The following is a 25,141-nucleotide window of genomic DNA, read 5'->3' on the forward strand; positions in this document are numbered from 1 at the left end:
ATTAATTTAAACCCTCCTATAGTCAACATTTTTAATTTAAACCCTCCTATCATTTGGGATAATTTGAGTTATTGAATCGAATTGAATTGACATATTCTGGTATTCAGACAAATTCAAGATCTTGAACAAATTTACAACAAAGAGATTAATATCAAATCACTTTATTTTCTATTGCATAAAAATGTTAGTGTAAAAACCTGTACAAACAACATCAAGCAGTAGAAGAGGTATTGTTAATAAGACTATAGTAGACAGAGTAATGCTAGAAGGACAACTTAAGCCTATTGTATGGTATTTGTAACTCTGTACAGAAAATAAGTTGGAATGAATAGATGATATACAACATAATGCGATATTCTGTAAAGAATGATCCACAACAAATACATATGAAGCAATCTTATACAATGGATGCTTATTTACTATATACACTACTCAAATGTGTGACAGATTTACAATATTAGCAAACATGGGGTAAGAGCGCCCCCAACGACAGCATTTTTTGCATTACTTTGTTTTAAATGTTCAATGCCTCAACAAGTTCAACATGTCAATCAAAAGTGTACATTATGAATTATTTTGTTCAGTTTGCTCACTACTAGCATGTTGATCTTCAACATTTTGTTGTGTAATGTCTGTGGATATATCTCTTGTTTGTTCAACTACATTTACAATGGTCTCTTCTACAGTGTCCCTTTCATTCTTTCTATCATCTAAGTTGCTGTCATCAGTTTCTGCTGCATGTGTCTCATCATTTATATTTAGTGTTTCTAAACTAAGTTCAGGAACAGTTTCACTGTCTTTGTCCTTTAGTATTTGATCATCTGTTTCTCCAAGTTCTTCTTCTTCTTCTTCTTCTTCTCCCTCCTCCTGTAGTGGTGCTAGAGATGACTTTGATGATGTCTTGCCTACCTCCATATTCTCATTAACAAAAGGTTCATTTTCCTCATCTAGTTCTTTCAATGGAGAGTCTCTGGGTTCTGGGGATGGAGGTGGTGGTGCTGGTGCTTCATCTTCCAGACTTTGCTGCTCTGCTAATTTCTGAGCTGCCAAGTCAGACTGTGCAGATCTCTTACTACTGTCTGGACTTCTGTTATAGTAATCCCTTTCATTGACTTGAGGCCAAGGCTCTGGTGACGGTGCTTCTAACACTACAGTATGGAATGACTGTATTGGTGATGGTTTAGATTTATCTGACACTTGTGGAATAAGGCTATTTAAAGCAGGTGACCAGCTTGTTGATGTTCCCTCAGACTTAGGAGGCATGACAGTCAAACTAGGTGGTGGGGATGGTGAATATAGGAAATTATCAGGTATGGTTTCACTATTTGCTTCTGTTATGGTTCTCAATGGGATCTTCTCAGGACTAGCAGGGCTAGGGTTTGGCATCATTGGAGCATTGGGTCCTGCCAATGGTGTATTGGATGGGGTCAAAGGTTGATCTGGTGACCAGTTCTCATCTGTCTTTCCTACTGTGCTATGTCCAGTCTTAGGAGGCATGGTATTGGGTGTAGCATTGGGTGGTTTAGGTACATGGGTTGATAATGATGGTGACACAGCATGCAATAGGTAGTCCTCAGTACCATCCTGTAGGAAAATCATATGGAAAGTTTGACATACATACAAAGAGAAAATGATAGATATTTGACACTAAACCTATTAAACCTACACTAGCTGCAACTAGGACAAGATATATTCAATCAAAATTGATCAGTTACTTATAAAATGACATTGTATCTGTTAGTGTTAATTAGTGGTCAGTATGTCATCTGTAGGCAGTGAAGTGTGGAATCTTGAATGAAAGCTCGGTTTTGAATCTGTCATCATGTTTTCAACAGTCACTGTATACTAATTGTAACTGGAGTTACTGTATCATTTTTTGATCAGACAACCACAATTGTTTTATGATCACCACTGACAGTGCAAAGCTTTTGGATGTAGACAATCCACTTGAACCAGTTTCGTTCTCGGCCAACAAAAACGATTTTAATTCTAATGGAATCTGCTTGTATCCCTAAGTAAAATACTTTTTGAAATGTCCTCAAATAAAAAATTGAAGTATTTTCGCTGGATTAAATGGCACAAGAATATTTTGGGAACAAGGTCAAATCCCAATCTGATTAAAATCCGATGTATGATTTCTTTTTGGCTGTTACGTTTACTGTCATTTGTTCTTTTGTGAGCACTCATTACATACATCTGACATAATGCCATAGGTTTTCCCAAACCCAATCTTGTGCTTACAAGTAGCCAACCAGAATCTGTCTTACAATATAACACTCAACATTTGAAATTGAAAGAAAGAAAACGACCAAACAATAATGATATGATCATTGTCTGAGCTCTGTGCTCATACTCTTTTTGAACAGTGTGTTCTGAAGTACTGTACCTGTATGTTTCAACATGTGGCTTGGGAAAACCAATAGTACTATGTCAGATGTATGTAACGAGTGCTCACAAAAGAACAAATGGCAATAAACATAACAGCTAACAAGAAATCACCAGTGTACACTAATACATTTACACGTACTGATGAATACGATTGGCTATAATAACACTCTAGTGAAAAATTGTTTATCAACCAAAGTTGAACCACAATGTGAGACAGTGTTCTCCCACTAAAATGTTTGTGCACTATAAAACATATATTGACAGTATTGACAAACTTGGGTACATGAACACATTCTAAACACACACAAGAGAAGACAGAACAGTGTTTACAGATGCAAAACTTTTGTATTATGAAGTTTAATGTTAATAAAGTCAATCTGCACACATGTGTTAGTATTTGAGAATGGGGAAAACATTATATATTGATGTAGGTGTGTAACATGCATTATTATGCTGTGTTTGCAGAGTTACTTTGCTGAAAGGGGACTACATAGCATAGTGTAATCAAATCTAATCTCATCTATTTGCTGATATACATTACTAGTGTATCACTACCTTTGACACCAATGACCACATATCACCTTACCTTGCTTATAAAATGTATTTCATATATACAGAATCAATTATAATTATCTAATATGGGAAAGTAGCAACAAAATATCACAGACACCAGGGCTGTTTTTAAAAAAAAAAAATGCAACCAATGGCATTGTAGCACAACTGTGCAGTTTTTAAAAATGTTTATCCATATGATAGTCCATGCTAACAATAGGTGTTCATTTGCTATCCAGTTGCCTATCCAACCATATTGCTATCTTTGCGATATACGCGATCAGTTGGCTGTTGCTATGGGTGTGGTCATGTTGCTAGGTACATTTGCATACATTTTTGAATATTTTTGTCCACTTGTGTATGAATTCCTGATATTATCTTTGCAATATACATGATCATTTGGCTGTTGCTATGGGCATGGTCTTGTTGCCAGGCACATTTGTATACATTTTAAAATGTTTATTCATTTGTCTATCAATCCTTGTTATCTTTGCAATATACGTGATCATTTGGCTGTTGCTATGGGCGTGGTCTTGTTGCTAGGCAAATTTACATACATTTTTTGAATGTTTATTCAATTCTTGCTACCTGCAATACAATTCTACACATTACTGTGGAGTCAAATGGAACGAATTCGTGCGACAACGCGTTCTAATGTCGACAACTACACTTCCGGTTGGCTATGCTAATACACAGGAATGTTTCTTTCCCATTTTCAGTTGTAGACATCTCTTGTAATTTTGCTCTGGAAAGATACTGTACATATTTAAATTTCCCACCTCCATAATTATATGAGCTTAAAACTTGCGTTTATCTTATTTGTTACAAATTAAACTGTTTGGAAGAAACATTCACGTGTATTGACATAGGCGACCAGAAGTGTAGGTGTCAACAAATGCAAGCGCGGTCACGAGACTGCATTCCATTTGACTCCTTAGCGATGCATAGAATTGTATTGCAGATAGCGAGAATTGTCTATTAATCCTTGTTATCTTCGCAATATATATGTGATCATTTGGCTGTTGCTATGGGCATGGTCTTGTTACTATGCACATTTGCATACATTTTTTGAATGTTTATTCATTTTTCTTTCATTTCCTGTTATCTTTGCAATATACATGATTATTTGACTGTTGCTATGGGCATGGTCTTGTTGCTAGGCAAATTTACATACATTTTTTGAATGTTTATTCAATTGTCTATTAATCCCTGTTGTTATCTTTGTGAAATACACAACTGTTTGACTGTTGCCATGGGCGTGGTCATGGTTGCTAGGGATATCTGCATACATTTTTTGAATGTTTACTCACTTGCCTACCAGATATTGTTATTTGACCAAAATATACTGCCATTTGGTTATTGCTAAGGGCATGGTCATGGTTGCCAGGGCCAATTGTGTCAAAATATTTTTGAAGAAAATCTGCTGAATAACACTTCTAGAAACATCTCACCAAGTTTCAGTCTCATTGACCAAGTACTTTCTGAGAAATAAATTTTTGACCAAAATTCACATTTTTACACCTAATTTGCATATCACTCGAGATCATTATATGCTTAATATTTCTTCATCTATACACCCACAGATGCATCCCTATTAAATTTCAGCCCAGTCTGCAGAGTAGTTTTGGAATTACAGGTTTTTGACCAAAAAGACACATTTTTAGCCCTAATTTGCATATTACTGAGGGAATTATCATGTCATGAACAAATCTTAATTCATTCACCCCTAAGAATGTTCCCACTAAATTTCATGCCAATCTGCCCAGTATTTTTGGAGTTTAAGTTTTTTGACCAATAATCACATTTTTTGACTCAAAACCCACATCTCTGATGCAATCATTTTCATTTGAATAATTTCCCAACTAGACACCAGAAGTAACATGACCACCAAATATCAAAGCAATCGGTCCAGCAGTTTTTGACTTTAAGTTGTTTACACACACACACACACACACACACACACACACACACACACACACACACACACACACACCTACATGAACACACACACACACACGCACACACACAGACAGACAGACAGACAGACACACACACACACACACACACACACACACACACATGATGATGTTAGAACTTGCTAAATGCAAGCATGACAATACCATTACTAGCAATATTTATAATGAATTCCCCTTCAGCAAAGCAAGTACTGACCAAACTATTAGCAAAACTCAAAAGGTTCACCACCCTAAACTATCAAACTGAGATTGAGATACAATCTGAAAATGACAGCTAGTAATACACAGTGAAACATGCACAGAAAAAGACATTTCATGCACAACTAAATTTGAAATTATAAACATTTGATATTTTATTAGTAAAAAGTGTTGTAATGGTACCTCTGTGTCAAGGTATATGGACTGTGAACAAAAAGATGACAGCTTTGTGTTAATTTTACAAACATAACATAACACATACAGTTAAAGAAAAATATTAACAAAATAGTCTTGTGTATGTGTCTGTATACATATATGTGTATGTGTCTATGTGTATATATGTGTATGTCTGTATACATATATGTGTATGTGTCTATGTGTATATATGTGTATGTCTGTATACATATATGTGTATGTGTCTATGTGTATATATGTGTATGTCTGTATACATATATGTGTATGTGTCTATGTGTATATATGTGTGTCTGTATACATATATGTGTATGTGTCTATGTGTATATATGTGTATGTCTGTATACATATATGTGCATGTGTCTATGTGTATATATGTGTATGTGTCTATGTGTATAATACATGTGTATTTGTCTGTGTATACATGTGTATGTGTCTATGTGTATACATGTGTATGTCTATGTGTATATATGTGTGTGTGTCTATGTGTATACATGTGTCTAGTGTATACATGTGTGTCTATGTGTATACATATGTATGTGTATATGTGTATACATGTGTATGTCTATGTGTATACATGTGTATGTGTCTATGCACATGTGTATACATGTGTGTCTATGTGTATACATATGTATGTCTATGTGTATACATATGTATGTGTCTAACATAGTATGTGTATACATATGTATGTGTATATGTGTATATATGTGTATGTGTCTATGTATATACATGTGTCTATGTGTATACATATGTATGTCTATGTGTATACATATGTATGTGTCTATGTGTATACGTATGTATGTGTCTATGTGTATACATGTGTATGTGTCTATGTGTATACTTGTGTATGTCTATGTGTATACATGTGTATGTGTCTATGTGTATACATGTTTATAGGACACACACAAAATAGAATAAAAATCTTACAACTTTATTATCATGTATTTACAAACTCATCACTTCACAATTCTTATTTTATTATAATTCAGTGTAGCTTGTGTTTTTAATACAGTCCGATAATCAAAATCCCAGTTCAAAACTCTTGCCCCAAAAATTCAATTTGGCCTTTTTAGATCATAATCTATACTCCCATTTGTATAAGGTTGACCACTCCATGAAGTTACATGCACATTTCATGAATTGGGCAGTTTCATAGATTGGGTGTAACAAATACTATCTATGTGTATACATATGTATGTCTATGTGTATACATATGTATGTGTCTATGTGTATACATATGTATGTGTCTGTGTATACATGTGTATGTGTCTGTGTATACATATGTATGTGTCTGTGTATATACATATGTATGTCTGTGTATACATGTGTATGTGTCTGTGTATACATATGTATGTGTCTATGTGTATACATGTGTATGTCTGTGTATACATGTGTCTATGTGTATATATGTGTATGTGTCTGTGTATACATATGTATGTGTCTATGTGTATACATATGTATGTGTCTGTGTATATATATATGTGTGTCTATGTGTATACATATGTATGTGTCTGTGTATACATATGTATGTGTCTGTGTGTATACATATGTATGTGTCTGTGTATACATATGTATGTGTCTGTGTATACATATGTATGTGTCTATGTGTATATATGTGTATGTGTCTGTGTATACATATGTATGTGTCTATGTGTATACATATGTATGTGTCTGTGTATACATATGTATGTGTCTGTGTATACATATGTATGTGTCTGTGTATACATATGTATGTGTCTATGTGTATACATGTGTATGTCTGTGTATATATATATATGTGTGTCTATGTGTATACATATGTATGTGTCTATGTGTATACATAATTATGCACTTCGTTATCAATTCATGTCCCAAATTATATTTAATTTGAAGCATGCATTATTAAGATATAGCTTAATTACTGAAAACTATTAATTATGTAACTAGCTCATTAATTTTCATAATCAGTTCTAGCCATTATCCTAAAGAATATGTGCACCAAATTTTGTTTTTTGAGAAAACTGTGACTGAGACAGACAGACATACAGACCTTTGGCATTATATGGTTGTGCCAGGGATAATCATTAGAAAGTGCAGTGTGAAAAAGTACTATAAACAAGTCCATATAGTAACAAAGTGAACTTGTCTAACTCAGTTTTTATGTTCATTGGACACATATCATAGAATGAGTCACAAATTGCAAATATAGTACTAATATTCTAACACTTCATGCACACACATATTCCTTTCATTCACAAGCTTTATACACTGTATGTGTTTCTATCAAGGTAGAATACAAGAGGGGGGGGGGAGTGCACATTTATGATAAATATGGTTGCTGTGTACTTGTATATGTTATGGATGTCAAGGCTAAGGCTGTGCATTGACAGGGAAACAGAGGGACAGACAGTCAGATACACATGTACATGAACATGCATGGACTTGGTCAGTCCTATTGCCAGGCCAGATCTTTGTGTTGTGTCTGTTGGGGTTTAAAAATATAGAACAAAAAGTAGACATACATAATATATGTTGGAGTCCAAATGAGTGTTAGACTTACAATATCTTCACTAGGCATTGGTGATGATGTCATCTTAGCAGATAAACCACCAGAATATCCAGCTGGCACATTGACAGGACTTCTATGATAGAATGCAACCGGTGTGTTAAGTCCACTACGATCAGTTGATCCAATTGTTGGCATGGTAACATGAATGGACGAGGCATCATGTTCAGAATACATACTCTCTGCTTGATCACCAAGTGATGGATCATGTCTTGCTGGACTAGGTACAGGGCCTGCAATGTATTGTTGTCAAAATTTGATTAAAATGGCATTTTTTTAAATTTGAACTTTAATACCAATTATTTTTTTTAAATGACACACGAGTCAGGAAACCAAAGGTGCAAACAAGCGACCTATCGGTCAGAATAGCTCCGCTGTTTTTTTATTTTTTATTTTTTTTTTATTTTGGTGACATGAAGTGGTTCAGTTCTTCACTATGCAGTTTTGTTTTAGCGATGTAATAAAGTGGTTACTGGTTTCATATGATGTCTCACTATAAAACACATTTTACACAGAAGTTGGTAATGTATTGTACTTTTATACCATAGTCACCATTTTATAACAAAAATCTACTGTTATGAAAAATTGCACAGAATCTCAGAAAAAAATGACTGGGAAATGCACACAAGAAAAAGAAAAAAAAGAGAAGATTTTGAGGTTGGCTATAAATAATTCCAGTGTCTTACAGCTTTAACCCTGGAAAATTTTAATGATGAATGAAATAAACTAGGGATCTAAAATAATTTTGAGGCAATTTGAATTTCAATTTTCTAACAAATTTACCAAGTCAACAACATTCAACTTGTACTAGTTGTAGTAGATATATATAGGGAAGAAATGTATTAATCGTCATCTTAGTTTCCGTACGATGACAATCCCAAGTACCCGGAAGAGAGTCATTCTCAGCCATACGTTACAGTGGTAACACTCGTTCATGTTCGATTACCTTTCATAAAGAAAACACAACGAAATGGTTGAAGTGATCTTTTTTTAAATTTCTTTTCATCACAAAAACAAAATCTGTGTGATCAAAGTGTTGTAAACTAAACCAGAAAGAATTATCGAACTGGCTAAACTTCCCGCTGAACTGGAGTAAGGTCCAAGCCTTGATAGTACGTGAGGAAATCGTCTCAAACTAGCGATACAACTTGCAAAATATAACTTGACATGTCTTCATTTGTTAGAGTTATACAATTCAAGACGGGTTTTCACTTGAAAAAACAATTCTGTGAATAATGACACTCTGAACGCAGCGATTTCTCGGATGATGTTACCACTGTAACGTATGGCTGGCAACGACTTCCTTCCGGGTTAGTCCCTCGTGCATCCGGGTACTTGAGATTGTCGCCGTACGGAACTACCACATCGGTAATTTTGATGCTGTGATTTTGCCACCAAGATTGATCATACAAAAACAAAACTCCATAAATGAACCACAAAGTACTTTCCCTTTCAAAATGTGATAATTTTAGAAAGAGTATTATCGTTTTTATTGACGACTGCTCTGTCAAAAATCATCCCATACACTTCAGTTCAGGCATGCTCATAGAGCTCACTTGATCGTGAGGTGCGTATACTGGAATGAACCATTCTGTAGGAGGGTGGAGAATTTGGATTTGAAGTTTACAACCCTGTTTCGAACAAATATTTGTCATTTGGGCGCACAATGCGTAGAATTAAGACTACAGCACATATTACATTTCTTGTTTGATGTCAATAGTGTCTTTTGAAAAGTTGCAGTTTACCTAAAGACTCGCGGACTGATTTCCAATATGGCGGCGGTCATAATGCTCATTAACATATTCATTTTTTTTTAAATTACAAAAAAAAAATCATAAAAAATAGATAAAGAAGACGTGCTGACTTGAAATTAACAAATCTAAGTAAGCTACCCCCTGCGCATCAACACACCAGATATCAAAGCAATCTGACAATAAGTTTTCAAGGATATGATGAAAATGACATTTTATGAAAAAAAATCATAAAAAATTGAAAATGGCACAGATCAACTTGGCATGAACAAATCTGAATAGCCTTCCCTCAGGGAACATGCACACCAAATATCGAAGAATTCCGACTGTCACTTTCGGAGTAGATAATGAAAATATAAAAGTTTGACGGACACCTATGATTCACTCTTAGTACTCTCTATACTCTATACAACCTATACCTAAAGCTACGCTTTCAGCTTTCGCTGACAGCAGAGCTAAAAAAAATTGATGTATGGAAGACCTATAAAACATGTCTTTGTTGAAGAGAAAGATTAGTGTCCTGAGATGAGGCTACTTTTTTTCAGTCAAACATAGTTGTCCTTCAGTTAAAAGATTCAAGTTTTAAAAGTAATTCATGCATCTATAGTAAAATGTACAAATTCTACAATGTATGAAATTTACTATAGTCAAATAATACACCGCTTGTGATACACAAGGAAAGGATTGATTTTGATGTCAAATCAAAGTCCAATTTAATACCATAATTATGGTAGTATTAGACAACTGAACAATGTCGCCATGTATTCTTATCAACTACATGTATACTAGAAATCATTTATTGAAAACAACAAATGTGACCAGCATTCCATCAAAGGTTGTATGTGCACTAAAATAATTCACACTAAATATGTTCATTATTTGTGTTACTTTTCAAACAAGGTTTTAAACAAAAAATTGACCTTTTCAAAATATTACCATATGACTTTGAAAGTCATAGTCATGGTCAAATCTGATGACATCGCCAGTAGATTCATATCTGATATTACTATGAAGGAGAATGCTTGAACCAAACTCTATGCATTCATTATCTAGTTCCTTAGCTTTTGTACACAAAAAATGTACTATACTATACTGACTGTGAGATCCATTTGTACATCATCTATCAACTAGTTTGAACCAGTTAGAACTGGGCCAGGTACTAACTTACCTAGAGTGAGATCCATAGAATTTCCTTTGTACATGAAAGGCCTTGTAGGCCTTGCTCCTGGTTCCAATGGGGGAAGACTTTGTGTTGAGATAGATGTAATCTTGGCACGGTGAATTGTAGAATCCATGGATGTCCCTAACAACAAAGAAATTGAAAAGTGAAACAATGACATGAATTTGTGACAGTAGAGATTATTGTGGGTTAATCTTGTCTTCTGAATTAGTATCCTGACAATAGAACTTAGAAGTATAAGAACTTGTCTGGCAAAAATGGCACAGCTAGTAAACTCAGTAATGTCTGTCTTTACTAACTCATCTATTAATGATGAAATGACTAACACTGACTTTGCTAGTGGCAAAGCTCAGGCAAACCATAACAGTGCCTTTGGTCTTTTAACTGGCTTGTGGTCACTTTTAAAGTTAACAGAGTTGTTGAACTTTTAAATGTTAACAAAAAAAAGTTACACTATGAGAGATATTGAATGCTTATACTTAGTGTCTGTAACTGAATATATATAAAACGTACATACACCAGAGATCCTTAAAGTGGCTATATGGAAGAGGATTGGGTATTTACTTTGGATTTTTAATTCATAAAAAACAATTTTATCATGGCTTCCTACTTGACAAATCAATGTGAACCAACATAGACCAAGTCCGTGTTTGTAACTCAATATATTGCAAAGAGCTAAGAAATGTGTAAAAAATGTTTGTTATTGTATGTACAATCATAGACAGTGGAAGGGGAGACTTCTACTGTCTATGGTACTATAACAAACATTTTATACACGTATCAGTCTTTTGCCATTTATTGAGTTACAAACAAGGACTTGGCATATGTTATGTCATGTTGATATTTCAAGTAGGAAGCCATGATAAACTTGTTTTATAAATTCAAAATCCACAATAAATACTCAATCCTCATCCATATGGCCATTTTAACTAACTATAAACATACATACACCAGAGATCCTTAACTAACTATAAACATACATACACCAGAGATCCTTAAGTAACTATAAACATACGTACACCAGATGATTTCCAATGTCATAAAAACATAGCAATCTACATGTACCTTATACATACTATTTATACTATCACGACAAACCATACCTGTAATTCCTGTAACTTTCTTTCTTGGTGTTGTTTCCGAGATAACAGGAGAAACTGTTCCATATTCTGTAGACTGTACTTCCAACTCTCTCCTCATTTGAATATCTTCACTTTCGTTGGCCGTACTTACTCGACTGAGTACTTGGTCATCCATATAATACAGTGCTCTAGGATGGTAGTGGTCTATTGGTGCTTCATGTTTCTCTCTACTATCCAAAAGAGTCAGTTTTTTGTTCAGTAAGACTTGGCCATTTTGAACTGCTGATGTCCCAGGACTTGGTTGTTGTATTGCCTCTATGTCTTGGTGGAATTGTAGCTGTGGAAGTATCTTCTGCAGGATGGAATGGATTTTCTCCTTAGACAGTAAATCACTGTGAAATCAAGAAATGCAACACATATTAGATATCAGCAATAGATACCAAAAACAGACAATTTACAACTTAAATATTAAATTAAAAATAAATATCTCCACAAAGATGAATCCTCACATAGAAACACTCCGCCACCAATATATACCAATCTATAGGGTAGCTACCAATATATACCAATCTATAGGGTAGCTACCAATATATACCAATCTATAGGGTAGCTACCAATATCTACCAATCTATAGGGTAGCTACCATGTATATACCAATCTATAGGGTAGCTACCATGTATATACCAATCTATAGGGTAGCTACCATGTATATACCAATCTATAGGGTAGCTACCATGTATATACCAATCTATAGGGTAGCTACCAATATATACCAATCTATAGGGTAGCTACCACGTATATTATGTACACTGTACATACTTGTTTTGTATATTGTAGATACATACAATATACCCAAATTAATAATATAAATTATACATTTTTATATAGTAACACCCCCCACCATATATGCTCTGCTAATATTGCATTGAGCACTGCTCTCTCCAGAAAGATGCCTTCATTGTTATTATATATAATATATAAAATATATCTGTATGTGTACACTGTACATAGATAGAATCTATCAGTATACACATGTGTATGTCTATTGTACATACATACATTAGTCTAGTTCCTGATGACCATGTTCCAATTTTGTTATCTTCACACATTAATTTTGTCTAGTCAGTGTTATTACTCTAGGTGTTAAATGTGGTTATAAACGCCATGCTCAGCAAAGCACAAACAGCACATGTCAGTATTAATCCATCACAAATTGACAGGCTATCGTCATCGCTCTTTAATATTCATTTGGTACAGCTGCAGTGTTTTGACTATTGTGAGAATTTTATTTAGCACGTAACAAGTTGTCGTTCATGTTTTCATTGGAATAATGCCCTAGAAGCGCTCTCATCATCATCAGAATGTTTGGTTTTGTTGATCTTGGATGGGGAAACAACTTTTACCAAAACATCCCATTATAGTAATAGCAGTAAATTTTCAACTGAAGATTGCTTAAATGTGATGGGTTGCTGGTAGTTCTTGTTGTCGTTTTTTGACCATGCACTACATCAGCACATGCCATTCTCCTTTGTGCCCCCTTGACTTTCAGGCATTTGGAATGATATCCACAGGAAATGAAGTACTTGATGAAATGATCTTGGCACTGATAGTACGATCAAGTTTTCTGTGAACCATTAAAAATGCAAAAACCTAACTCCACCTCCTGTCTGTTGAAACTAAAATCACATGGGGACGCGACGTCATCGAGTTTATATGAACACTATATAGTGACATTGACGAGACGTTGTAAAATCAGAACATGGTTGTCAGAAACTAGACTAACTGCACATAGATACAATCAATCTATCAGTAATATACTGTACATAGATACAGTATATCAGTAAATATATACTGCACATAAATACAGTATATCAGTAAATATATACCGTACATAGATACAATCTATCAGTAATATACTGTACATAGATACAGTATATCAGTAGTTGGAATCAAATGTGAGCACTTCGAAGGGAGAGGGATAACATCAACAACAAAATTCTTGCATACTTGAGGACACAATACATTGCGACATGTAAACCCTACGTGTATACTGTACATAGATAGAATCTATCTATCTATCTATATATAATATGTATACTGTACATAGATAGAATATACCAGTATATATAGCTTCTATCTAGATATACCGGTATGTATACTGTATAGATACAATATTTATATACATGTATATATATATGTGTGTGTGTGTGTGTGTGTGTGTGTGTGTGTGTGTGTGTGTGTGTGTGTGTGTGTGTGTGCATGTACTGTATATACATGTAGATACAATCTACCATGTACAAATAAGAAGGCTGTTTATATTTTTGACCCTTTTTGCAGTAGAAGTAGTTAAAACAATGATAGAGGAATGGGATACACAGATTTGTAACTATGTGTTACTTTGATATATGATATATCAATGAACATATCTATTCACAGAATAGTCCATTGTAGTATACCCCTGATGTAGTTGTTTGATCAGAGGGCTGTCAAAAGTTTAGATTAAATTTTCCAACAAAAAATAAGTTTGACTCTTACCTTTGTTTTGTATGTTGCAGTACTTCTATAAGTATGTCTCTTGGCAAACTTAGCAATTCATTAAGACTATTGTATAAAGAGAAAACAACAAAATAATTATTGAATGCAATTTGATAAAATGTAATCCATAAATCAAGTGCTTTCAGGATATGTAAGTATCTAGATATGACCTGTACAGGAATTGAGAATGATGTATTTTGTGTATATGCTATAAGATTTGTAGCAGTAGATGACCAGCAACAAATACATGTCCAAACATTTGCAAGTGTAGAAATATGATGAAAGATTTGATGTATTATTATAACCTATTAGTCTAGTGCTATCCTTCATTGAATCTTTCAGATCTCTCTTTAAGTCTAGCTCAATGAAGTCTTGAGATTCAATCAAATCAAATGTAAAATTCAAACACAGTCATTAATGTCATGTCTTTGTTAATCAATTGCAGAATTCTACCCAATAATAAGTTTATTGGGAACAGTTAAGTAATGTCCAAATATGGTAATCATAGAATACTAACCTATAATAAGTTAATGTTTATTGGGAACAGTTACGTAATGTCCAAATATGGTAATCATAGAATACTAACCTATAATAAGTTAGTGTTTATTGGGAACAGTTACGTAATGTCCAAATATGGTAATCATAGAATACTAACCTATAATAAGTTAGTGTTTATTGGGAACAGTTACGTAATGTCCAAATATGGTAATCACAGAATACTAACCAATAATAAGTTACTGTTTATTGGGAACAGTTACGTAATGTCCAAATATGGTAATCATAGAATACTAACCAATAATAAGTTACTGTTTATTGGGAACAGTTACGTAATGTCCAAATATGGTAATCATAGAATACTAACCAATAATAAGTTACTGTTTATTGGGAACAGTTACGTAATGTCCAAATATGGTAATCACAGAATACTAACCAATAATAAGTTACTGTTTATTGAGAACAGTTACAAATATGGTGATCACAGAATACTAACCAATAATAAGTTAGTGTTTATTGAGAACAGTTACGTAATGTCCAAATATGGTAATCATAGAATACTAACCAATAATAAGTTAGTGTTTATTGGGAACAGTTACATAATGTCCAAATATGGTAATCACAGAATACTAACCAATAATAAGTTAGTGTTTATTGGGAACAGTTACGTAATGTCCAAATATGGTAATCATAGAATACTAACCAATAATAAGTTAGTGTTTATTGGGAACAGTTACGTAATGTCCAAATATGGTGATCACAGAATTCCAACCAATAATAAGTTAGTGTTTATTGGGAACAGTTACGTAACGTCCAAATATGGTAATCACAGAATACTAACCAATAATAAGTTAGTGTTTATTGGGAACAGTTACATAATGTCCAAATATGGTGATCACAGAATACTAACCAATAATAAGTTAGTGTTTATTGAGAACAGTTACATAATGTCCAAATATGGTAATCATAGAATACTAACCTGTAATAAGTTAGTGTTTATTGGGAACAGTTACGTAATGTCCAAATATGGTAATCACAGAATACTAACCAATAATAAGTTAGTGTTTATTGGGAAGTTACGTAATGTCCAAATATGGTAATCATAGAATACTAACCAATAATAAGTTAGTGTTTATTGAGAACAGTTACGTAATGTCCAAATATGGTAATCACAGAATACTAACCAATAATAAGATAGTGTTTATTGAGAACAGTTACGTAATGTCCAAATATGGTAATCATAGAATACTAACCAATAATAAGTTAGTGTTTATTGGGAACAGTTACATAATGTCCAAATATGGTAATCACAGAATACTAACCAATAATAAGTTAGTGTTTATTGGGAACAGTTACATAATGTCCAAATATGGTGATCACAGAATACTAACCAATAATAAGTTAGTGTTTATTGAGAACAGTTACATAATGTCCAAATATGGTAATCATAGAATACTAACCTGTAATAAGTTAGTGTTTATTGGGAACAGTTACATAATGTCCAAATATGGTGATCACAGAATACTAACCAATAATAAGTCAGTGTTTATTGAGAACAGTTACGTAATGTCCAAATATGGTAATCATAGAATACTAACCAATAATAAGTTAGTGTTTATTGAGAACAGTTACATAATGTCCAAATATGGTATACATTGTATTTGTCAGGAAAGGATGCTACTTATACTGTTTACATGATTATAACAGTTAGGGTTTGCTCATTTGCATATAAAATGACTTTTGGTTCATGATTTAGTCAGTATGACCATATAATTCAATACCACATTGGCATCCAGACAACCTTTAAGCTCAATTGTTTCTAAGGCTTTTACACCTGTAAAAAATTTAATGACAGCTAGTGTGTTGATAACACTGTACATTTTTCATTATTGTTCACCTATCTCCTGTTGGACTATATATCAAACTTATAAACTTATCAGACTCATTCCGTAGAAATTCTGTCTGTCTGTCTCTGGTCTCTGTCTGTGTCTCTGTCTGTGTCTCTGTCTGTCTGTCTGTCTGTCTGTCTGTCTGTCTGTCTGTCTGTCTGTCTCTCTCTCTCTCTCTCTCTCTCTCTCTCTCTCTCTCTCTCTCTCTCTCTCTCTCTCTCTTTGAGATTTTCAGACTTCGGACTGTTCACCTGTTTGGAGATTTTAATGTTTTCAGGAATGTTTTATACATTACTTTATATTTTAACATCATTTGAGCACTGTTTTTATTGTCTCTTGCAGTCCTTATTTAAATAAATAAATAAATAAATGAATAAATAAATAAATAAATAAATAAATAAATAAATAAATACCTAATACTACATACAACACATAAACTTGTCCATAAAGTTTCAGCTGACAGGAGTTTCTGATACACTTACCCATCAGGTTCAATATTTTCAACTGGACCTATTTCTACCATCTGAATCTGTTGTTGTTGTTGAGATCTTTTGCCTTCTCTTGGCCCACTTGATGGCATTTTATGCAATCTTCTGGATTTCTAGTAATAAAAATCAACAATACACAAACACTGAGGCAGTATCCAATAATTTAAAACATTTTCACTTCTAACAATTGTATCCAGTCTAACCTGTCATCCTACAGCTTTTCAAAAGAACAAAGTCGTCAAAACTTATTGTCTCATTTATATCATTCTGTATCATTATCATTACTAATATATAATAGCATTGGATATTTATCTATCAGATATGATAGTAAAACTTATAGTGTAATATTTACCATTGAGATATGATATTAAAACTTATAGTATAATATTTACTATTGAGATATGATATTAAAACTTATAGTATAATATTTACCATTGAGATATGATATTAAAACTTATAGTGTAATATTTACCATTGAGATATGATATTAAAACTTATAGTGTAATATTTACCATTCAGATATGATATTAAAACTTATAGTGTAATATTTACCATTCAGATATGATATTAAAACTTATAGTGTAATATTTACCATTGAGATATGATATTAAAACTTATAGTGTAATATTTACCATTCAGATATGATATTAAAACTTATAGTGTAATATTTACTATTGAGATATGATATTAAAACTTATAGTGTAATATTTACTATTCAGATATGATATTAAAACTTATAGTGTAATATTTACTATTGAGATATGATATTAAAACTTATAGTGTAATATTTACCATTCAGATATGATATTAAAACTTATAGTGTAATATTTACTATTGAGATATGATATTAAAACTTATAGTGTAATATTTACCATTGAGATATGATATTAAAACTTATAGTGTAATATTTACTATTGAGATATGATATTAAAACTTATAGTGTAATATTTACTATTGATATATGATATTAAAACTTATAGTGTAATATTTACCATTCAGATATGATATTAAAACTTATAGTGTAATATTTACTATTGAGATATGATATTAAAACTTATAGTGTAATATTTACTATTGAGATATGATATTAAAACTTATAGTGTAATATTTACCATTCAGATATGATATTAAAACTTATAGTGTAATATTTACTATTGAGATATGATATTAAAACTTATAGTGTAATATTTACCATTCAGATATGATATTAAAACTTATAGTGTAATATTTACTATTGAGATATGATATTAAAACTTATAGTGTAATATTTACTATTGAGATATGATATTAAAACTTATAGTGTAATATTTACTATTGAGATATGATATTAAAACTTATAGTGTAATATTTACCATTCAGATATGATATTAAAACTTATAGTGTAATATTTACTATTGAGATATGATATTAAAACTTATAGTGTAATATTTACCATTCAGATATGATATTAAAACTTATAGTGTAATATTTACTATTGAGATATGATATTAAAACTTATAGTGTAATATTTACTATTGAAATATGATATTAAAACTTATAGTGTAATATTTACTATTGAGATATGATATTAAAACTTATAGTGTAATATTTACCATTCAGATATGATATTAAAACTTATAGTGTAATATTTACTATTGAGATATGATATTAAAACTTATAGTGTAATATTTACTATTGAGATATGATATTAAAACTTATAGTGTAATATTTACTATTGAGATATGATATTAAAACTTATAGTGTAATATTTACTATTGAGATATGATATTAAAACTTATAGTGTAATATTTACTATTGAGATATGATATTAAAACTTATAGTGTAATATTTACTATTGAGATATGATATTAAAACTTATAGTGTAATATTTACTATTGAGATATGATATTAAAACTTATAGTGTAATATTTACCATTGAGATATATTAAAACTTATAGTGTAATATTTACCATTGAGATATGATATTAAAACTTATAGTGTAATATTTACTATTGAGATATGATATTAAAACTTATAGTGTAATATTTACTATTGAGATATGATATTAAAACTTATAGTGTAATATTTACTATTGAGATATGATATTAAAACTTATAGTGTAATATTTACCATTGAGATATGATATTAAAACTTATAGTGTAATATTTACCATTGAGATATGATATTAAAACTTATAGTGTAATATTTACCATTGAGATATGATATTAAAACTTATAGTGTAATATTTACCATTGAGATATGATATTAAAACTTATAGTGTAATATTTACCATTGAGATATGATATTAAAACTTATAGTGTAATATTTACCATTGAGATATGATATTAAAACTTATAGTGTAATATTTACCATTGAGATATGATATTAAAACTTATAGTGTAATATTTACTATTGAGATATGATATTAAAACTTATAGTGTAATATTTACTATTGAGATATGATATTAAAACTTATAGTGTAATATTTACCATTCAGATATGATATTAAAACTTATAGTGTAATATTTACTATTGAGATATGATATTAAAACTTATAGTGTAATATTTACTATTCAGATATGATATTAAAACGTATAGTGTAATATTTACCATTGAGATATGATATTAAAACTTATAGTGTAATATTTACTATTGAGATATGATATTAAAACTTATAGTGTAATATTTACCATTGAGATATGATATTAAAACTTATAGTGTAATATTTACTATTGAGATATGATATTAAAACTTATAGTGTAATATTTACCATTGAGATATGATATTAAAACTTATAGTGTAATATTTACTATTGAGATATGATATTAAAACTTATAGTGTAATATTTACCATTCAGATATGATATTAAAACTTATAGTGTAATATTTACTATTGAGATATGATATTAAAACTTATAGTGTAATATTTACCATTGAGATATGATATTAAAACTTGTAGTGTAATATTTACCATTGAGATATGATATTAAAACTTGTAGTGTAATATTTACTATTGAGATATGATATTAAAACTTATAGTGTAATATTTACCATTGAGATATGATATTAAAACTTGTAGTGTAATATTTACCATTGAGATATGATATTAAAACTTGTAGTGTAATATTTACTATTGAGATATGATATTAAAACTTATAGTGTAATATTTACTATTGAGATATGATATTAAAACTTATAGTGTAATATTTACCATTCAGATATGATATTAAAACTTATAGTGTAATATTTACTATTGAGATATGATATTAAAACTTATAGTGTAATATTTACTATTGATATATGATATTAAAACTTATAGTGTAATATTTACCATTGAGATATGATATTAAAATTTATAGTGTAATATTTACTATTGAGATATGATATTAAAACTTATAGTGTAATATTTACCATTGAGATATGATATTAAAACTTATAGTGTAATATTTACTATTGAGATATGATATTAAAACTTATAGTGTAATATTTACTATTGAGATATGCTAGTAAAACTTGTAGTGTAATATTTACTATTGAGATATGATATTAAAACTTATAGTGTAATATTTACTATTGAGATATGATATTAAAACTTATAGTGTAATATTTACTATTGATATATGATAGTAAAACTTATAGTGTAACATATTAAGCAGAATGATGTTTAATTGCACAATGCTATAAATAAAAAGCTGGTAAGCTATTTGTTAGTGTGAGCCAAGTCAATATTAACAAAACAAGACATTTCATTTAGTTAAAATAAGCTACAAAGCAAATTACTAAAGTTACCACTTTGATATAATTTCACTTTTAATCTATTTTAAGTTCAAATTTGATGCATGCTGCAAAGATGATGACAAAGTTTTGAAGTACATGAAGTTTGTTAACACAATATGATGAATTGTAAACATGGAGATAACACACTATTTCAAACTATTGCCAAAGATTACTCTTTCCTCTGCCTATTGTGTATTTTATCATCTGTATAACTCCATTCAACAAAAGACGGTAATAATTCAAGATTACAAGATTCATTGTATCTAGTATATAACTGTATATGATTACTTGAAGGCCAAAGTTTCAATTCAATATTCTAACATTAGTAATGTTTTTGTCTTAGACTAACCTAATATGTTTTTATAGCTTTGAAAGACAACTGTTTTACACTGAGTCTGATATCAACTGTTTTACACTGAGTCTGATATCAACTGTTTTACACTGAGTCTGATATCAACTGTTTTACACTGAGTCTGATATCAACTGTTTAACACTGAGTCTGATATCAACTGTTTTACACTGAGTCTGACATCAACTGTTTAACACTGAGTCTGATATCAACTGTTTTACACTGAGTCTGACATCAACTGTTTAACACTGAGTCTGATATCAACTGTTTAACACTGAGTCTGATATCAACTGTTTAACACTGAGTCTGACATCAACTGTTTTACACTGAGTCTGATATCAACTGTTTTACACTGAGTCTGATATCAACTGTTTTACACTGAGTCTGATATCAACTGTTTTACACTGAGTCTGATATCAACTGTTTTACACTGAGTCTGATATCAACTGTTTTACACTGAGTCTGATATCAACTGTTTAACACTGAGTCTGATATCAACTGTTTTACACTGAGTCTGACATCAACTGTTTAACACTGAGTCTGATATCAACTGTTTTACACTGAGTCTGATATCAACTGTTTAACACTGAGTCTGATATCAACTGTTTTACACTGAGTCTGATATCAACTGTTTTACACTGAGTCTGACATTTAAATTTAATCCTAATCTGAACTGTGCCTTCATTAATTATTCCCCGTTTTATATTTTTCCTGACTTTAGGGCAACTTTACACATATTCCAGGCAAACAATAGCTTATTTACAGAAAGAGATTATGCTACTTGTTCAACTGAGACTACAACCAGATTTAAACTGAATGCCTACCGTAAGGGAATGCAACATTCTTAGCTCTAGCTATGGTCCACGATATACCCAAGTATCGGCAAATATAGTTCTGCCAAAATATATGAAATCTGAAGTTTACTAAAGCTATTGCAAAAAATACCGAAGATTGTTAATTATGCAAATGACTAATCTAGCTTTATGAAATGATGGGACATGTGTAATTGTTATCAGATATCATCAATGTGTGCATCAAATAATATCATGGCTTTTGAAACTTCTATTCTCAAATCGTTAATTATACAAACAACTGATTACAATAAAAAACTACACCAGTAAACTATATCAAAGCATGTACCAATTATATGAAATTTGAAGTATGCGAAAATATGCTTGCTAATGTCAATAAAGGATTCTAAATGGGAAAATTATGCATAGCACGTAGTTAGTCTTCTTCTCATTGGATGCAAGGTAACCACAGTTCTACATGTATTTGAGCACATAGTTAGCAAACACTCTGACAAATTCCTGTGCTGTCAATACATAACGTTCTGAAATGACGTACATGTACATCCTGAATGAGTGTGTGAATATTTGATACATTTGTGTAAATGTTCATTTTTCAGCAGAGCTGAAGAGGAATAAACTCTCCGGGCTTACGGAAAATATTCTGTATAAATTTAAATAAAGTTTCCAAACTATATCAATGCATGTACCAAATTACTACCAATTATATGAAATTTGAAGTATGCATTCTTAAAATATTCATTATATAAATGACTCATTAAACGTATTTACCAAATTATAAGAACTTGAAGTTGAAGCTTGCCTAATTTAATACTGAAAATCAACTGCACTTCCCTAGGCCCTAGCCCTAGTATTGCCATGCCTGAGCTTGTAGTATGTCGACTCGTGCGCCGAACTTGTAACAATTTCTAATCGAGGTTGATGATGCTTTGATACTCGCTACAGTGTTACGATAATCTTGTTAACTGACCTACTGTACATGTTACCCCCGGCCGGGACTGTTACAATATCATGTCCCTGAAATGACGACTGGGAGATGTATGGAGTAGCAAGATCTAAAGAAACACTGCGGCGCCCATTCAACTAATCATAGGCACGGTCTGTTGGGCGAAGTGTCTTGTGGAACGATCGCTTGACTGTCTGGGTTCAATCGGCGTGAATTTTGATTCATCACCCAGCGTGGCGAAAGACTTTGAAAATATTTTTGCGATTTTACATTTACGAGATTCAGAATCATATGAATGGGTGGCTCGAGCACAGACATGACGATTGTCAATATTAATCGATCGATTGAACATGATCATTTTCCAGGGTTTTCCAGGGGTAGGGTGCATTTTTCCAGGGTACTCCAGGGCTTTCCAGGGAGGGTTTGAAATTCCAGGGTTTTCCAGGGTTTTCCAGGACCGTGCGAACCCTGATGGATACAATCTACCAGTATCTAAGTATCTAAACAAAGCACTAATGCAGTATATAACATGTAATTGGTTTACCTGATGACAATGCGCAGGATTACATAATGAGATTCCAGAGCATTCCATCTCAAATTGGGGGGGGGGGGGGGGGGGGGTTCCGCAGTAGTTGGAATCAAATGACGTGATCACTTTGAATGTACAGAGATTTTTGAAGAGTCACAAGTCCATTATTATGATTGTGTAAAAGACACAATTATATATTACATCATGTAAAATCCCAACAGGGATATTTTCGTCCAGTTTTGAAGTAAATATTTTCAAATATAAACCTAGCTTGTGCCACACAGTGTGCAACAGTGGTGAACATGGTGAAGAATTTAGTACATGTAATATATTTGACATAATCGATAGGAAATACTTTGGCAATATTTTGAAGAATCCATTGAATCTACAAGTTTGCTTAAAAGTATATGAAAAATGTAGACAAGAAAAGTGAAAAGAAACGAATGGATGAAACACTTACAATAGACACATAATGCTAGACAGATGAACAAAAGACACCATTAACATTAAGAATTTAATATCTCTGCCACAAAACAGTGAACATCAGATAAACAGAGGTGGTTTGACTTACAACACTTCCAAATCTTGGCTGGCCCTAGTAGTAGTAGAAGTAGTAGTAGAAGTGGTAGAAGTGGTAGTGATAGTATCAAGAAAAGTGATAGTAACAGATAGCAAAGTAATCAGACATTCAGTTACAGATTTTAGACATGTGTCAAAATTTCATACAGAGTCACTGTGTCCTATATAACTATGGAAAACATATCGTCCAATACCAGATGTATTGTACTTTATTTGAAGACAAAGTCTCCAATACCAGATGTATTGTACTGTATTTGAAGACAAAGTCCCCAATACCAGATGTATTGTGCGGTATTTGAAGACAAAGTCTCCAATACCAGATGTATTGTACTGTATTTGAAGACAAAGTCCCCAATACCAGATGTATTTGTACTGTATTTGAAGACAAAGTCCCCAATACCAGATGTATTGTACTGTATTTGAAGACAAAGTCCCCCAATACCAGATGTATTTGTACTGTATTTGAAGACAAAGTCCCCAATACCAGATGTATTTGTACTGTATTTGAAGACATAGTCCCCAATACCAGATGTATTGTACTGTATTTGAAGACAAAGTCCCCAATACCAGATGTATGTGTACTGTATTTGAAGACAAAGTCCCCAATACCAGATGTATTGTACTGTATTTGAAGACAAAGTCCCCAATACCAGATGTATTGTGCTGTATTTGAAGACAAAGTCGCCAATACCAGATGTATTGTGCTGTATTTGAAGACAAAGTCCCCAATACCAGATGTACTGTGCTGTATTTGAAGACATAGTTTCCAATACTACATGTATTGTGGTGTATTTGAAGACATAGTCCCCAATAACAGATGTATTGTGCTGTATTTGAAGACAAAGTCCCCAACACAACATGTATGAATTGTGCTGTATTTGAAGACACATTCCCCAACACAAC

The 25,141-nt window shown here is 31.9% G+C and overlaps 1 protein-coding gene across 3 annotated transcripts in view; it reads right to left on the bottom strand.

Annotated features, from left to right (window-relative positions):
- Window positions 1-202: 202 nt before the first annotated feature.
- The window catches only part of LOC144440983 (uncharacterized), a 44,558-nt gene continuing 19,619 nt past the window's right edge, over window positions 203-25,141 (bottom strand). For 2 of the 3 annotated variants that reach the window (XM_078130479.1, XM_078130478.1), the window contains exons 6-12: window positions 24,231-24,254; window positions 17,266-17,384; window positions 14,400-14,465; window positions 11,886-12,256; window positions 10,771-10,905; window positions 7,846-8,084; window positions 203-1,584 (exon numbers count right to left, since the gene is read on the bottom strand). In XM_078130479.1, coding sequence (XP_077986605.1) covers window positions 565-1,584; window positions 7,846-8,084; window positions 10,771-10,905; window positions 11,886-12,256; window positions 14,400-14,465; window positions 17,266-17,384; window positions 24,231-24,254 — 1,974 coding nt within the window. In that variant the 3' untranslated portion in view covers window positions 203-564. The remainder of the gene's footprint in view (window positions 1,585-7,845; window positions 8,085-10,770; window positions 10,906-11,885; window positions 12,257-14,399; window positions 14,466-17,265; window positions 17,385-24,230; window positions 24,255-25,141) is intronic. The other variant, XM_078130480.1, reaches the window with a different exon arrangement.

Source organism: Glandiceps talaboti, chromosome 10 (genome assembly GCF_964340395.1).
Source record: "Glandiceps talaboti chromosome 10, keGlaTala1.1, whole genome shotgun sequence".
Taxonomy (NCBI): Eukaryota; Metazoa; Hemichordata; class Enteropneusta; family Spengelidae; genus Glandiceps; species Glandiceps talaboti.